This window comes from Meleagris gallopavo, chromosome 15, assembly GCF_000146605.3.
Source record: "Meleagris gallopavo isolate NT-WF06-2002-E0010 breed Aviagen turkey brand Nicholas breeding stock chromosome 15, Turkey_5.1, whole genome shotgun sequence".
Taxonomy (NCBI): Eukaryota; Metazoa; Chordata; class Aves; order Galliformes; family Phasianidae; genus Meleagris; species Meleagris gallopavo.
This window is the reverse complement of record NC_015025.2, coordinates 774,427-792,829: the sequence shown is the minus strand read 5'-3', so window position 1 is coordinate 792,829 and position 18,403 is coordinate 774,427. Positions and strand designations below refer to the sequence as shown.

General features: G+C 48.2%; 1 protein-coding gene across 1 annotated transcript; it reads right to left on the bottom strand.

Annotated features, from left to right (window-relative positions):
* Positions 1-3,112: 3,112 nt before the first annotated feature.
* On the bottom strand, positions 3,113-17,087 carry LOC100548610 (PH and SEC7 domain-containing protein 2-like). The gene is given in 7 exon segments (XM_019620295.1): positions 3,113-4,888; positions 6,389-6,501; positions 6,504-6,531; positions 7,505-7,649; positions 8,658-8,815; positions 15,674-15,744; positions 16,871-17,087. Coding segments are annotated over 7 exon segments (939 nt in total). The 3' UTR covers positions 3,113-4,681.
* Positions 17,088-18,403: the final 1,316 nt, after the last annotated feature.

Here is an 18,403-nt window from a genome sequence, read left to right as displayed (position 1 = left end):
AACAAACAATAAAGTTAAAAAAAAAAAGGTGGGCCAATTTTTGACTACTTAAAAATAGAAACTAAAACTATCGTGGTGCCTTTTGCTGTATGCTAGTGCTGGGATTCATGCCGAGGATTCTGTTTCAGTAGCATTTTTAAGATCATAGATTTTTGTTTGGGAGACGACCTGTCACAAGGGTGCTCTTCCGTTGGAAGAAAACAGCCTCGCCACTCTGCCCCATACCCTGCTATTAACGATCTTGTTCTTTAAGGTATTGTTTAACACACACCAAGGACATGAGTGGGAGCATTTCCATTACCATATCTGATGGGGATCTGTCTTGCCCTGTAAAATACTTGTATTTTTGCTTAAATCAGGAGAAAAAGAAATCCAACAGCACCATCCCGAAATGCAGAAACGATATTTTTTTTGCTGCACAGGTAGGAGGAGAAAATGAAATCGTGTAGCAGCAGCCCTTAACAAATAGCTCTCAATCTTCGGCTGTTTCCCGTGGGTCCAAAGTTGGGTTGGCACAGCTCGGTAGTCCAATGCGTGAGACATCTGTGTGACTGCGGCAAAACGCAGCCCCGTTCCGTACGGCTCAGTCTGGATCGCTGCAGCCTGCCCTGGTGGATGGGTGGCAGCGCATGGCGGTTCCGGTGCCGCCCAGGTCCCGGTGCCGTGCTGGCCGCGGTGTCCCCAGGGCCACGGTGCTGTGCGAGCTGCAGTGCTCCCTGTGCTGTGCTTGGAGCCACGCCTGGCAGCCGCTGGCCGTGCTGCCCGGTGCCTGGCTCTGGCCCCACTTGCAGCCCCTCGGAAGGGCAGCAGGCCCCTGGGGGCAGCCCAGCAAGTGGGTCCCTCTGTACCATGCGTTGTAAAGGCGGTCGTTACTGTCACATCTTGCTGTTGGTGACAGATGTCGCGTTTCCAAACCCGGAGCAGCTCTGCCCGTTGGCTCTGTGGCGCAAAGAGACAGTTCTGTGTGTCCGGGTGGCAGAGCATCCCCGTGCAAGTGCCCCTCTCTCCTCAGTTCTCTGCAGCAAACCTGTTTACATTGTAGCCTGACTTTTTTCTTTTTATATTTTTACTTCTGCATGTCCTTTGCATTTCAGATACTGTAGATTGGATGCATGGTGAAGCTGTGACTGAGAAGATAATACAACAATTGACAGTGTATTTCATTTAACTTTTAGCAATAAAGTAACTAAACCCTCTATTCCTCACCCATGATGGGATCAGATAGAAAACTCTGCTAATTTGTCATAAGATGATTGTCAAAGTTTGCTCTGGATTGTCTGAATGTCAGAACTCTCGACTGTTTAACACTTGAACATTTTTTATATTATAAATAAAATAAGAAATAACAATCTGTGGGCGGCATTGATCTAAGGCAATCTGGGGGCAGTGGGGGACTGTAGCAAGGGCCACGCACGGAATCCAGCTGCTGGGGCAGGCAAGGACCTCTGGACATTATCTAGTCCAATCCCTATTCAGCTGTCTTCACCTGCAGACTGGGGGACTCGTGCTGTGCTCCCACCCACAACCACTTTTCTTCTTTAGATCTTGCAGGGCAAGACTGGCTGGCTAGCTCCCACACAGGGCAACCGCAGAGAGTATGGTGTTTTCACAGGAAGCACAATTCCTGAGGTTGTATCAGCCCGACAGGAGCGGGCAGAGAGCTCCTGACCCCGTCCCAGGCAGGGGGAGGATCCCTACGGAAAGCAGCCACAAAAAAGGGACAGGTGAGTCCTTTGGGGGGAGGTGTGTTACTGCCACATTTTTTGCAGGGCTCTGTGATGCTCAGTACCTATCAGAAGCTCTGAGCCATGGCAGACTCACGATTTCTTGCAGTGATTTCTTGCTCATTGTGCCCCTTGCTTCCGTAATTGTTTTCTATATTTGGAGGCAGTTACGCTACCTCAATTTTCTCTCCCATTGCCTCTGAAGGAAGCCTGCATCTCTGTCCTTTTTCCCTGCTATATTATTAGAGCCCTCATCTCCAGCCATGTGTATTGCTAGGGTTTAGCCATAAATATTTTAGAGCAATTTTCACAGGTGGGGGGAGCCACTGGCAACTCCTGCCAGCGCTGCTCCACATGCACGATGCTGCCTCTCCCAGAGGGGTGCAACTGCTTTGCAGACGCAGATGGGGTGACGCAGGCAGCAGAGGAACGTGGGGCCTTAGCTTTGGGATTGCAGAGCCTCTGGGCAAAGCCGTTGGCAGTGTGCCCTCTGGTAGGTAAGATGCTCAGCACAACTGTAAAGGCATGCGCACTTGGACCAGCCCTTGTGTATCAGAACAGTTATCAAACCCAGGTATAACTCCTGGGCTGAGGGCTCTTCACCCCAGGGTGTCACATCCACTTGGTCGGGACCTCATAGCTCTGAAGCCCTTTCCTAGTGCCCAGAGAAGGCTTTGCCAGACCCTGCTCTTCTCTGCAACTTACTCCTGTCTGAGGATGGTAAAATGGCACTTTCAGCTTGGGGACTGAGTAGCTCTTGGTGGCTTCTTCAGGCACACCGGAGTCGGCACTCCCTTCTGGAGAGGATGGCCAGAAAGGACAGGGTGAGGTACCAGATATTACCTGGGATTATGCAGAGCAGGAGTTGGGCTTGATGTTCCCCATGGCTCTCACTGAGTCAGAGGCATCTCCAGCACCAGCAGTGTCTTGGAGGTCTCCGGAGCAAGGGATGCTGGCACTTGTCTAACACAGCAAAGAGCGCAGTGCGTTGGAGAAACAGCTCAGTGTTGGCAAGGGCTCCTCTAAGCACAGTATCTGAAGCATCTCCAACCACTGGTGCAGATGTTGGCATCTTTCTCCTCCCAAAAACTTCCAGGCTGTGCGGGGACAGATAGACCTGGGATGAGCCAGACTGGGGGAGGAGTTACCTGAACATATTGGTAGAGCAGCCCATCTGCCTCATCAGCTCCACTGCTGAGCCATCCACCCACAGCACGAGCATCCAAAGCATGGATGTGCAACACTCCACTCATAGAAAGGCATTGCTGCTTTCTGGTGCTATCCACAGGGGCTTGGCTTCCTCTTTGCAGGAGCTGATGGAGACCTGTGTGCACGTGGCCATCTAGGACTGCAAAGCCTGGGACCAATCCAGCACACACTGGAACCACATTTCAAACCAATTATCTTTACCAACAGATTCAGCTTTATTGTTATTCTTTTTAACATGATTCTTAGTGCATATTTCAAATAAACTACCAAACTGTACAAAGAAACGGAGAGATAAAAGAAGAGGTGATAAAATTGGGTGGAGGTTTTTAGTAGCACGAGCCATCATGGAAAACATTAGTCCATAGGCTCTTAGTTGTTGAAGATCCAAATAAATCTTGTTTTCTTTGTTTAAATAGTGCTGCAAAATATTTACAATAAATGATTGTAGTTAGCAGCTACAAGATCCTTCAAAACTGGAGCTTGGTTAACGTGAACACACCTAGGGGAAAGAAAAGCAATCTGAGATAAAGGACTAAACCAAAGAGCAAAATAAATAAACAAGGTGTGGGAGGACAGTCGTGGCATTGAAATGCAGCGGAATCATTTCCAGTACGACGGTAAATCATTGAACCACAGGCAGCAGAAAGGAATGGAAACACAAGCCCCCCTTGAAAAGAGCATAGCATATGGATCGCAGAATGGAGGAAGTACGACACTGACGGGCAGTCAGAACTGCTCCTGCACACAAAGGTTCAGCTGGACCTGAAGATGGCTCCCATCACGCCTCGAACCCAAAGCTGTGGATGGCCATTAGCCACTTGGCCACTCTGTCTGAACAAGCAGGAACAGGAGAGCGCTGTTTCACAGCAAAGCCAGGTGGGATTTCCATCTGAGTGGGGAAAAAAAAGAAAAAAAAGAAACCAAAAGCAAATGTAAGCTACTGCATTTTTGCAGATGTCCAGGCAGACTGTTCAGGCTCTCCATGGTCCCCAGTGTCTTCTCCAGGCAGCTTAACTTCTCTTGCACACTGAGGTTAGAATCCCACATTAAAGTCTCCTTATATATATATATATATTTATTTATATATATATATTCATATGTATATATATTTATATATATATAAAAAGGATAAGGTGACAGAGGGTACTTCAGGTCTCTCCTGCCGTGGGCAGGTGCCTTTCCCACGCGCTGTGCTGGAGACGCCTCTCCCATGGTCAGTGACTATCTGGCAGAACGACCCCGTTGTGATACGTCCTGCCAAGGATGGAGCTCCTCCCGTGGCAGGGACACGCGCCTGCTGCTCTGAGCCCTGCTCCCGCAGCACTGCTGGTGCCACAGAGCCCGGTGTGTCAGCCGAGTTTCCTGCACTGCTGGGAACTGCGGACGTGAACCGGTGGAAACTCCAGGGAGAGAAGGAGGAGGAAGGAGAGAGAGGGCTGGTGGGAGAGAGCAACCGGCCCTGGAGAATAAGCTATCCCTTTATTGTGCAGGTTGCGGTAAGAGGGAAAGGAAAGCCACTGGTGCTGTTGGGGACAAAGAAGAGATGGAGTATCTATGATGCTGAAATGCCAGAGCGTTGCCAAGGAGTGTCAACTAAAGCTTCTTTGACTTCTTTCACTATAGCAGTCACCGTGTCATACATTTCTATGGTTTTGTTTGTATTATTTCCTAGGTAAAATTGTGCTCATTGATCTAGTCCAGGAGCGCGAAGCACCGCCGGTTCATTCCCCCTGCGTGCACGTTCCTTGTTAAGTGTTCTGCTCTATGATGTCCTTTTCCACCTTACAGCTAACAGACATATGCCCTTGGCTCAAAGAAGGGCTGGAATGTGTCTTCCGCAAAGCAATGTCATCAGCTTCCACCTTGAAGAAGCTGGTTTCAATTCTCTCCAGGTCATCTGTCCCGACTTTGATCTTCATGCACAGCAGGTTGATGTATGTCTCGTAGCGGCTCTTCTGCAGGGGGAGAGGGAACAGACAGAAAGCCTGTGAACAGGGACAGGCCATGTGTGGAAAGCAGTGGCAATGCCATCTGCTACTGCAGGAAAACACATTCTGTAATGTCAGCACCCCACTATTCTTGCCCTACAACAATGCCTGCTCCAAGCAAAGCCTGAGAAGGCTGATCAGAAAGGGGATGGCTGTGCAAGTCTCTCCTGCTGCTCTGACAGGTCTTGAGTGCAGCTCTGATTGTTTCATGTGTGCACTGGAGGCAGATGCAGACAACAGATCCACTCCCTCCTGCCTCAGGGCATTCAGAGTCTCCACGATCCTTCCTGCCCATCTGGGAACTCCATGACAACGTCTGCACTGAGCACACAGAGAGCTTCCCTCTGTTGGTATGAATCCTTCTGCTCACATTGTTTCCATCCAGAAAGTGATCCTCACTCCTAAGTCATGCCCTCATTGCTCTCTGCTGTTGCAGGCATCTCCTCTCTGCCTGACACTGTTATTCCAACACTGGATGGGACCTCTTTTTACAGACTTATGTAACACCCCACAGCTTTATTCTAATATCTCAAAGGAAGCCTACACTCACTTCTCTGTCACCACAGGGAAACAAGCATTTCTAGAGCACATCTCATGAAACTGATGAGATGAATCATGCTCTGGAAGTGCCAGCTTCTTGCAGACTGAAAAGCTTGGACAGAGGCTTCCCTTTTGCAGGCACTGAAAACAAGATGTCTGCAAAATGGGGCGGCTGCATGCAGCTATCTGGAGGGCTGGCACAAACACAGAGGCCACAAACTGGCTCTGCAGATTCAGGCTGGAGGTGACAAGATGATCTTTCTTCAAGAGGGTGGTGGAGACCCGGAGCCAACAGATTTCCAAGAGATGGCCAGAAAATGCCCTTCAGCCCAGGCTAATGCAGGGAATAGCCTAAACTCCTGCCTCCAGCAGTCCATTCCCCAATGCTTCTGTGTCAGGATTCCTATCTTGTGCTCAATTCTGTCTGGAACCAAAGATTCAATTTCTCCCATTAAATGCTTTGCAGAGCATTTAGACTGAGCTCCACGCACCCTCAAAAACTCTGTAATCACCTGTAATGCTGCTTTTGGCTTTATTTACAGAAACAGCTGCAGCAAAATAAGACTCATTTCCCATGGCTTTTTTATTATGTTGCTGAAAACGGCTGAGGAACACTGAGGATTGAATTACTCCCTTATTTAGAACCTGAGGAAATTTCAAGTTCCATCACAATAAAGGAAGATTTTATTTCTCTCATCAGTTTTCCCCTCCTCAGGTTAGAAATCACAGAGGGGAGGCAGTGTCTGTTCATTCTTTTTTTAGATTTAAAGGAAAACAGTGAGACTTATCACTGTCACACAGCACGCATCCAGCTCCTGAGTCCTTTCCTCTCACTCCACCCGGCTCACAGCACCCAATCCATAGTTCTCAGTTCTCCCCAATCAGCCAAGATATCATTTTTCACAGAAAAGATGAAAGTTCCTTTACCTCAAAAATTAGGTAATGTTCTTTGAGCCTGTACTCTTCAGCCTCTTTTGACTTGAGGCTCTTCTCTACAGGATGTGATTTATGCTCTGCTAATTCGTCTGCAATCTGCTTCATTTATTTTCATGAGACCTCAGCTGTTCCTCCTGCCGAGAGAAGCGTGTCAGGTATTAAAATGTAGGAGTGCACCGCCTGCCTGTTGGTGTGCGACCTGTGTGTGCAAGGATGTACGCCCTGCAAGGATGCAGCCCAGGGCATGCAGCACATTCGTAAATTCATCTGGTAACGAGCAGCTGAAGCACAGGTATTTGAGGAAGATCAAAACTCATGTGCCAGCACCTGGGCTTCACAAACATGAAACCTCTGCATCCTTCAATATGCAGGCAGAACTAGCTCTGCCTTCAGAGCCTGTGCATCTGTGCTCTCTGGAGAGAAAGCACCCTCCCAGTCTGGGCTCTGACACCTGCTCAGAAGGCAGAGCTGCATCCCTGCTCAGATCCTTTCAGGATGGCCTCTCCCTTCTCCTTTGCTGAGGGGCAGCGTGTCCCCGCTGCTTGGAATGTTCGGTGCTCCCCAGGCACTGCGAACAAGAGCTGCTCTTCAGGTGGCAGCTGCCCACTGCACTTGGCTAACAGAGCCGTGCTCCGCTGCGCTGTGCCCCACACCCAGTAAAACTTCCCTGTCAGCAGGACTCAGGCTCTTTAGCTTTCCAGCCTGAGAAATAACAGGCTGCCACCTCTGGATGCCATGTTATGAAAGAACCGGGCCTGCTGGGTTCAGCAGCACCTGTTGGTTCAACCCTGCTCAACAGAAAGCTGCTGGGATGTGCTGGACAGCAAGCAATAAACAAGACCAACAACTGTACAGGTGAGTGTGTGTACATAGAGATCATTTATGTTCACTGCAAAGGAAGCATCATCCAGACACCAAAATTCACCGTGGTTTGTCCAAATCACCCACTCTACTTGTCTGCTCCTACCCTGTAGACAGTGTGTGCTGCTTTGAGCACCTGCACGCATCCACCAAGCAGAGCTGGAGGAGCTGCAGATGTGCTCAGCCTGAGCTTTGTGCTTATGCCTGAGCACCAGAAACTCCACTGCAGCTCCTCTCACACTTTACCTGACACAGCTTGGTCATGGATGAAGGCAGAAGTGGGCGGCAGAACTTCTTCATGGAGCAGATTGCAGCTGGGAAGGCTGGGGCAGAGAAAATGGCAGCAACAAGGTTGATTCGCAGGATCCAGGAGAGCATTTCTTCCTTACTTCTGTTACAAAGAAGGTGAGAAGAGAGGGCAGACTCTAAGTGCTCCTGACCAGGACTGGCTCCAGACAGCCCTGGAGCCACCTTTGCCCTTGCTTTGCAGCCATTCCTGCGCTGTCACCTTGTGAAAGGGAACACACTGGCTGATCTGCATTGCCCTTGTGACTGCAGGGCTGTCCCTGAGAGTCCTGCCTTCCTTGGCAGCTCCAGTTATAGTCCTTGAGGAGCTGGGCAGGGGCTGGTGGCAAGGTTATCCCACTCTTTGGAGCCACACAACAGAGGTCCCCTGAAACAGAGTGAAGCCCTTAGATGCTTATGGGACCCAGTCCAGAGTTTCTCATCAGATCAGTTTAGCACTGCTCCCAACAGGCTTCAGGTGGGCTTTTGCTACAGAAATCCAGATGCCGTAGCCGTATCCTGATGCTAATGCCCCACCCCAGCTTCAAGCCAAGCTCCCTGATGGCAGCTGGCGGCAACGGGAGCATCAAGCAGGAGACAGCTCAACCACACCTGACACTTTTTAATAAAGCAGCCTTCCTCTGCAACAGACTAAGGAAAGAAAAAATGGCTTGGCTGAGGAATTTGTTAATGATCTTTAGCCACTTTCCCCATCAAAGGCTGACGAGGAGAACTGTCAGCTCCTTGGTTCATCGTACCATGTGAATTTTCTCCTTTCTGCAGACTGACAGCACACATCAATAAGGGGAGAGCTGCAGTGAGCACACACCCACACTGGGACAATGGGGCAGTGTTGGGAGGCCCAGCGGTGGTTTCGGGCTGGCTGGCAGCTGCAGTCCCAGCTGCTTGCAGTTTGGCGAGGTCAGGTCTGCGTGGGCACCCCACAGCTAGCACTAGTGCGTAACTTTTGGGTGGTATGTAAAGCACATTTTGAAACAGGAGAGGAAGCCATGTCCCTCCTCAGCCCTTCACCTCCCATCGTGCCCTGCCCCTAATGTGTGAGCTGACAGGGCAGCACGGGAGAGGCCCTGCTGGCAGCTGGAGCTGTACTTACGGAGCCTGGAAGAGGAAGACTCTCCAGTCAGCTGTCTTCAGCTTGAGCACATTGGACTTCTTGCTGTAGTCAGAGGCTTTTGTGGCTAAGGCGTGGTGCACACGGATGGCATTTTTCAGATCCACTTCAGAGAGGTCTTTGTCAGGTTTGTATTCATCCTGTGAAGAAGGAACGTTAATTGGATAATGACTGTGCTAACATTTGTGGTCTACTTTAATGAACCTGCCTTTCTCTGTGTGCTGTAATCACAGAGTACCAAGACCAGGAAAAGCACTGCTTTGTACAGTAAATGCTAGGAGCTGATAATGATAATAATTAACATCTGGCAACTTCTTCCATCATTAAGTTCACTGGGAAGATGTGAAGAAGGAGATGAAAGTTTTCAACATAATTATCGATAGTCCTCTCTAACACGGCACATGCCTGAGGCTTTGGGGGAAGACGTGAGGCAGGGCTAGGCTGGCTTCTGCAGAGTTTCACCTTCTGTGCACAGCACGTGCCGAGGTGCAGCTTCAAGCCCATAGAGGGCTTCATGGACACTTGGCAGACCGAGAATGCTTGGTTCATACTTGGCCTCCCTCAAGTATGTGTGACACTCTGGCACACTCTTTCATGTAATTAGTTACGCAGACACTCATAAACTGTAATGGTGTTGCCTGTACTCTTGCTGTACTTTCCCCTTTGGAGGATAATTTCACACAACCAGGGAATACAGAAGTAACTATACGTGTATGTATACATCTATGAACACACAGAAAACACTAGACACGAGATTCTGAAAATCTCGGCATGGCACTTTTTAGGAAAGATTGTAGCCAACCCTGTGCTCACCCTTTTATTTCCCAGTGATTGAGATGCAGCTACTTAGAGAAGTAACATCCCTCTCACTCTGCCCCTCACTGGCTCTACAGCTGGTCCACTAGTAAGGCAAGATGATGGATGGGTGGGTAGGTGGGTGGATGGATAAGTGGACGGGTGGTTGTGTGGATGGAAGGATGAACAAGTGGATGTGAGAAAACCTGACCATAATTAAAACAACCTCCCCCAAACACTCAGCTCTGGTTGGTGAGAACTACAGGTGTTGTGCTCCCTGACCCTGACCAGCCTCATGATATGGTTGTATGGCTGTGCTGCCACACAGAACTGTGGGCAGAATTGCCTTTTTGGATGGCTACTTAAGCTGCTGTGAAATGACCGTGTCAGAGCCCAGACTAGGGCAGGGTATCTCTGGAAGGGCCTACCTACAATGCAAACTTACAGGATTGCATGATGCTGCCAACCCCAGCCAGTAAGGATGTTCTCTGGTGCTGGGTCACATTAGTTTCCCCTCTGCTGCTCTTTAGAGCACAAGGTCCAGCACACCCCAGCCCATGGATGTGCCTCCCCAAAGCCTTGCTCCTGATGGGAAACAGGCTTCTGAAGTCTTTCCCTCCCTTCTTTTCTGGAGCAATCATCCCAACTAGAAGGGTGGCTGCTGTACTGTGCACGATGCTTGGCTCTGTGCACAGAAATGCTATGGCACAAAGGGCCCAGAAAAGTCTGGCATGGGTTCCTGCCTCGTGTAACTGCCTCCTTGAGGGTGAACCACAAAGAAAAGCCAGGTTCCCTGTGCTCAGTGTGACATTCAGAAGGGCTGCACCAAGGACGGTGCAGACAATCTTTCTGCAGTGTGCTACTGTTGTGTTACTTGCTTTGGAGCTCCTCAGGAATGCAAGCCACAGCTCTATGTCTATGTTTGGCAGAGCTGATTGTAGGAGTCACACTGAGGATTTCAGTAGCAGTGGGCAGTGAGGAATGGGCAGTGAGCCATTAAGGGAAGAAAAACAAATACTTTGACTTAGGAGGACCTGTGTGACCTGATCTAGATGTTCCTGCTCCAGCAGGGGGATTGAACTAGATGATCTTTCAAGGTCCCTTCCAATCTGTGATATTCTGTGATTCTGTGATAGCTCACTTGTCAGCAAATAGGTGCATGAGGGAGACCATACTGCCATGCTATAGAGGCACATTCAAGTCTGGATGCTTTTCCAAAGCTGAAACTCCTGGGATCTGAAGAAAACAGACAGGGAGTGCCATGATCTCTTATTTCAGGATAAGCTTTCTGAAAACATGGTATGAGTAGCTGGGCTTAACAGCATGCAACAAGAAACTGCCACAGCTACAGGCTGGTCTGACTAATGCAGATCTTCACCCTAAACCAGTTGCTGCCTCTACCGACACCAGGCTGATGAGGATCAGTGGATGTGTAATGAAAAGCCAGATCTTTTCTACCACCTGGGCCCAAGCAATCTGCATCAGGTTGAATCAAGCAGGTTCTTTGCCTTGTGCCTCCCTGCTGGCGGCGGGGTGTGCAGGAGTGCGTGGTGCTGCAGGCTCACTTCTGCACAGGCCAGCCATGCCAGGAAGCTCATTTTAATGCCTGTGCTGCAGAGTTCAGCAAGATATGTACTGCTGCTGAGGCAGGGAGATCCGTGTCTGCATTCTCCACAAGCAGCTCCAAGGTTGTGTAATGCCACGTGGTCAGCAGGAGCCTTCACAGTGCCCAGCACTTACACTGCTGTGCAGCCTCCCTGGTAGAATAAAGTCCACTGCCCTCCAGCAAAGTGGGCTAGTTCTGCTTTAAAGCCTCCAGAGTCTTCTTTGCATCTTCCCTCAGTATCTTCCTGAGTTTTGATGGAAATGGAAGCTTGTGTTTAAGCAAACGATGCTGAAGGAATGTCCAAAAACCTAAGTGTAACATGGCTGCTTCCAATGAATGAATTCTGGCTTAAATTTCAAAGAAAACTGATATATACAAAAACATAAGCAATGTCCTGTCATGTTTGGAGGAACTGCAGGCAATGTTTTCTTCATATGCTAATTTTACTCTCATCTTTTCCAATTATGGTGTTATCTTTCCACATACTTTCAGGCAGAGAGATCAGTGTGGTATCACAGTGCTGTTGAATTTATGCCTTCTGTGTCCTGCATTGTTCATATAAGCATTTGTCATGGGGCAGCAGGCAAGGTGAGACCTGCTCTGCCTGGGGGATGCTGAGTGTCATCCCATGCTCAGAATGCTTTGGGGACATCTTCTGCAGGAACAGATCTCACGTGTGGGTGTGAGGGATTTCACAGCCCCTCAAAAATCATTTCATTCACTTTCAACTTCAATGCTGATGATGAAGACAGACTCCCCATTCACCTGTCCCTCCTGCACAAAAGGCTCCGCATAAACGTGACAACCATGCCCTTGCCTGGGCGTACTTTCTGCCATAGGAGTGCTCCACGAATGGCCTTTGTTCAGTCTCTCCACTGCTATACACTCCCATGAGCAGTGAGACATAGCTCGTAGAAGCTTGCTGTTAGTTTTCTTCAAGAAAGGGCATCTATCTCTTGTACGTGTGTTTGTAGGACAGCTGGATGGGTGAAAGCCCACCATTGATTCTGCTGCCCTCTCATCTGAACGGCAGTAACTGAATATGGGCATGGAGCTGCAGGGATTTTACTCTACAGCTTGCAAGAGGTTTTCCTCATTTTCTTCAGTTAGCATGCACTGTGTCCAATGAAGAAAGCTAAGCACTGCCCCTGTTCAGTCTGGCCAGAAACATGGCACTCCAAGCATGCCTGTCTGCATGGAACATATCTGCAGCCCGGTGCTGGGAACTGCCCCCTGGGTGGGAAGTGCTGAGACCCAGACCCTTTCCAGTACTTCCACACAAAAAGCACCCTTGGCATTCCTCTCAACACTCCTCTACCTGTGCTGATTAAAGGCTATTATCCCCATTTCACAGAGGTGAAGTAAGTTGCCAAAGGCCATAGAATGAATCAGTGCTCACTGTGGATTAGAGTGCAAGAGAGGTGCGCCCTACTCACAAGCCTGCATTTCTTCCCCAAGTCTCTGCTGCATCCCTTTAGGGAATCAAGCATTTGCTTCAACAGGCTGTGCTAGAACATGCTAATCCAGAAATTAACACTGGTGAGTCAATAACATGCCACATCTTTACATCAGCAAGTTTATGGCTGCTGCCTGAACTGCTTCTAACAGACTGCCTTCTACTCATCCACCCAATTCTCAGCCTACCTTATGCCCACTCTCTCTGCATCTTTCTGTTCCCTCCTTCTATATGTCTATCTCGCCAAGCCCTCTCTTTCATGCTCCCTTCTTCCCACTCTCCTCTTTCTGTGCCTCCCTTCTAGCCAGCTTGTTCCTCAAGACTTACCTGCACTGCCTTCAGAGAGCTTCCTATTAAAGACGAGATCTTTGGTTCAGTATGAGCAAAATGTTGGAAGAGGCTGAACCAAGTCCCATGTGTCTGGAAGCAGGTGCGTTCTCCTCTATCTTTATGTCTGAAAATCTCTTCTGAGAGACTTGTGCTTAAGCCAGGTTCTATCTTATATTTATCTGCAAGCATCTTCCACTGAGAGCTTAGGAGTCAAGCACCAGTTTCCTTCCTGTATTGTGCAACTCTGCAAACTACCCATAGGCAAGAAATTGTACTAGGAATCAACAGGGTGTGTTGAAGTTTACGGCACTCTGTTGTGATTCTAAAAATGCTCCGAAGTTGCAGTGCAAGGACTAAGTCTTTGTGGCCTCATCTTTTTGTCCTCTCTCTGCAAAGCCCAGTGGATACTGTGTCTGCAGCCAAACCCAGCCCAGGGAGTCCTTCTAAGAGGTCCATACACAGTCTAACAGCATCTCACGAATAAGAAATCTCTCCTTGCTCAAATTCTTTGCCGAATTTTTCCTCAGATTAATTTTTTATTGTTCCTCATGCTGTCTCCTTGGGACACCCTCAGCAGTTCTGGTATCTTCTACATGACTGACACATCACACACGACTGCTATATTTCAGGCACCATTATAATGTAGCCAGATCTCAGATGTTTTGCTTCTTCAGCCCTTCCTGGTAAAGAAAGCACTCAGTCCTTTAATCATTTTCTCCCGAAGGTCACCAAGATAAACACGTTAGCCTTCTAACAGCTGTGTACCTCTGCGTATCTCATCCTCACTCTCTTTTTAAATGGTAAACTCCTAATACTAACAAAACAAGCTGTGTTAGTGAAGCAGTCTGGAAACCACTGGCCTTGTACAGCAAGCAAAAGCCAACCCTTCCACCCCACCAGCAGCAATGACACTCAGTCTTTGTCTCATAGCTTCTTCTAGTGCTGTCCAAACAGTCAGAGAATCTTCAGCAAACTGGATTTTGTTCCAGGCTGGCAAGAAAATTGTATCCTGATAGTTATTCCATTCAAAATGTATGCTCCCTCAACAGACTCATCCCAAGACATATGACCTAAAAGTGATTGGTGAAAAATTACTGAATCACAGAATCGTAGGTGTTGGAAGGGACCTCTGTTGATCACTGAGTCCAACTCCCCTGCTGAAGCAATTTCCTACAGCAGGTTACACAGGATATAAGTCCAGGCGGGTTTTGAATATACCCAGAGGAGACTCCACCACCTCTGTGAGAAGTTTGTTCCCTTGCTCTGTCACTCCCAAAGTAAAGAAGTTCTTTCTTGTGTTTAGAAGGAACTTCCTGGGCTTCAGTTTGTGCCTGTTGCCCTTTGTGCCTTGTTGGGCAACACTGAAAAGAGCCTGGCCCCATCCACATGATTCCCACCCTTTAGATATTTATAAACACTGAAAAGATCTCCAAATTCATTTAAATCCAACCACTTCCTATGATACTGATGGAATAGCAGGTTGTTTTTTTCATAGAAAAACTGTCAAAAAATCAAAAGGTGCTTGCAGCTTTGTGCTAGATAAATCCTTGTGTGTAATCCATGGTCAGCATGAGGATCTCTTCACTGGACTCTACGCACACACCTGCATTGAGACTAATTCTGGCTGTAAGAAGAGTGCCACTGACTTGAAGTTGGCCAAGCTTAGAGTGCTGGAAAAAATTTTGTGCACTGCAGCTTCCCTCAGCTGCAGGAGAGAGTGACAAGGCTGTTAAAATACCACATAGCAAATTACGATTAGCTGCTGCCAGATTTCCATTGGCTTTGTAACATGTGCCATAGGATCTGGCAAAACACGAGAAACATTGGGGTGTGCTAGGAGCTCTGAGTCATAATTCCATGCTGCCCTGAGGATCTTTCTGCCTCTTATATAATCCAATGTTTGTTTATTCTTATTGCTTTGGAGATAATACTGCAATACGTAGAACATCTACCCACAGGGAGTGCTGTTTCAGCAAGGTGAGTTCAATGGGTTACTTCACTGCATTTGCAACTGAAGTAGTTCAGACCTAGTTCAGTGGGTTATGCAGCTTCGTGATGAACAGACATTTGGCATCCCTGGCTGGCTCTCACTAACATTCAAGTGAGGCCTTATCCAGGCTCCTTATGTATTCCCACAGAAAAGACTATCCATAGAAATCCTCCCAGCATCCTTCAAAGACAGAGAGGTGAATGCCATTGCATGCAGGAAGGGTCTTCCATGGTGACTCTGCTTCCCATGAAGACCTGGTCTTTATACTCAAGGTGGCAATGGAACTGGGGAGCTGGAGAAAACTCTATGGAACAGAGTGCAGAAAGTGTCACTTGGCAGCCAATCAAAGACAAAAAGTTTTAAGCAAGAAGATGCTCATATCAGATTCATGAGAGATAATTATGCTCAGATCTATTCCAACAAACAGAACAATAATCAGGACAAGACTGGTCTGACAGTCTGCCTCTTCAATTTCCTGAATTCCATCCTGTTGCATCTATTCCATATATGTTCAGTCCTACTCCTCAGCATCTTTTGCTTACTTATATTTCTTGCTTACACATCTGCACAAGTCTCGTCTCTATATTTCCTCTTTCAGATTTCTTCCTATATGACTCACTCTTGAGGCTGTGAATGGCACCATTAGTGTGAACATCACCATCATTTTCCAGTTCTATATACCGGTCTCTGGAGGAGTTCTGTTAATGTCCATGCATGCATTACAACATAGATTCACCTCTACTTGCATCTATGGGCTTCCTAAAGTATGACTGCTTTGGGGGCATCATGAAACAGCAAATGGGATAGTCCACCACAGTTACCTTTTGTAAATAAAGGATGGTCCCTTTAAGCACAGCATAAAATTTCTTCCAACCTCTTCTTCCTCTGGGAGCTAAAAAAAATGAAGAATATCTAATTATACACATCTGCTTCTGACAGTACTGCTTGACTTTCACATGTTTTTGCAAAACCAACCCTTTCCTGACCACCACAGGCATGCATTCATGCCCACATCTCATATACCTCCAAGCTGTTTTTGAATGATTTGTCTGCAGGGAGATGTCAATTTGAGAGACATGGCTTGGGAGATGAAATCTCCCAGTGAGAACACAAGCAGCTCAAAACCAGAGATGAGCTGGTACAGAGCTACCAGTGGACATGTACAGGAAGTCTCTCTGCTCCTCCCAGTCCAGGTTCCTGTTCTTTGGACTATATGCTTGAGGAGCAGAAACATTCCCTGACTTCTCTGGTTTAGATGAGCTAGGCAGACATATCCTGGCTAAAACAGCTTCTCTCCACTGAGGAGGGAACTTTACCACCCACAGTCTTGATGAACTTGGTGAAAGAAAGCTTGCTGAAAACTGGAGTGGAGTGGAAGATAGGACTGACTACATCACAAGAGAGCTGGTCCTCCAGGCATGGGCTACTAAGAAAATGCTGGAAGCAAGGGAGGCCTTTGTTGGCAATCCTCTCTACTCAAGAGTTTCAATTGGCTGCAATGAGTGGGGCATCTATATCAGCAAAAGTGGTCATCCAAAATTTCATTTCATTAATCACTGCTCATTAACAGTTCCCAAATATAATTCCATTTACTTTTCCTGTAATACAGAATACTGACAGCAGAGCTATGAAGCAACTTGTTGCCCAGCAGCCTGCATACATGGCAGCATATGGACAGGACCAAAGCTTTGAAGAACCAGACTCTCCCCAGAGTCAGCCTGGGGGGACAGATCTTGTGAACTAGCCTTGCCTATTGCTCAGAGTGTAGAGTTTGGGGTTATGCCCATGAACAGGATGGAAGACCAGGTCTATCTGTGTGGGACAGGCACTGCTAGTGTCCTTGGCAGTGAGAATGCCTCAAAACACCCTCCTTGCCCTGTGCACTGGTGCTTATGCATCTGGGGGTCTCTTTTGTGTTCCCTGGGATATAGTGAGAAAATGCCACTCCAGCCAGGGAGAAGGCTAGGGCAAGGCTTCGTTACTGCCTGGGGCACGTCTCCTGTCCCATTAACACATACTTCTCTTCCCATCCATGTCTGCATGGGTTTTGCGCGTGAGGACACCGTGCTTGTAGGTGATTGCATTCAGCGCTTGGGGGATGTCCAGGAAGGGGTTGCTGCTGTCAACAATCCTTGTCACTTTCTTTGCACTGGCTCCAAATTTGTCGTCTACCAGCTCCGAGAGCGATTTCCTCAACTCGTCCTCATCACTTGGAAACAAATTCAAAGAAGACATTGAGTGGAGGACACATGGATTGAGTCACAGTGTGCCCTATCTGCTTTGGTCTTACAGGGAGTTAATTTATTGTAAGACTAGTCAAAAAAGAAAAGGAAAGGAGACCTGGGAGGAGTGTGAGTGGCAGGTGACTGTCCCAGGGGTCCCACTGTTAGGTTACCGAAAATGCTAAAGGGCTAGGTGCCTGTCTGAACACCAGGAGTCCGCAGACACTGCACTGCTGAGCACTCTGTGCCTTTCACAGGGAGAGTCCCCTACTCTGAGCCTGACACTCACAGCTTTGGGAGGTCTTTTGCTGAAGACCAGGTACCACAGGAGTTTATCAGCTTCTCCTTCTGAGGCAGTTGCTAGGGCCTCCTAGATACCAAAGGAGCTTTAGGAATGTTTTTTGCATTTCTGAGGCACAAAAGCTCCACAGATGTTAGGGAAATGGGGCACTTGGTCAAACAACAACAACTCTGGAATAGGCTATGCATCCATCTCCATTTGTGGCCAAGAGACTTCAAGAAATGCTGGTGATTTCCGTGAAAACTTCTCCTCGCACACCTCCTACTCCTGGACTCTGGACAGAAAGGGTTGGGCAGATCAGGGAAACTCCTCCAAGCCTGCTTCTTTCTATTTGAAGTAAAATCTAAAGTAGCACATAGAAACTAAAACCTGTATGGGAAATGGTATTTCCCCAATGTTCCTGGACATTAAGGAGGACAGCAAACAGGGAGTTTCTGCCTTGTGTCACACACGTTGGCATCTAAATATCCTGACTAGATTAAATCAGGTTAGATCAGGTTGGGTTCAAACCTCAAATGTGTGAGCAAGAAGGACCTGGGGGTTCTGGTGGAGGGAAAACTGAACATGAGCCATCAGTGCTCTCTTGCAGCTTGGAAGGCAAATGGTATCCTGGGCTCCGCCAGAAGAGGGGTGGCCAGCGGGAGGTGATTGGCCCCCTCCATTCTGCCCTCCCCCCCATCTGCAGTACTGTGCCTAGGTCTGGAGCCCCCAGTAGAAGAAAGACAGCTGTTGGAGAGGGTCCAGAGGAGGGCCATGAAGATGATCAGAGGGCTGAGCACCTCTCCTATGAAGTTAGGCAGAGGGAGCTGGGCTCATTCACCTGGAGAAGAGAAGGCTGTGAGGAGACCTCATTGCAGCCTTCCGGTATTGTAAAGGGGATTATAAACAGGAGGGGAATCAATTTTCTGCTTGGGTGGATAGCGATAGGACAAGGGGGAATGGTTTTAAGCTCAAGGAGGGAAGGTTTAGAGTGGATGTTCTTCACACAGAGCGAGGTGCTGGCACAGCTGCACACAGACTGTGGATGC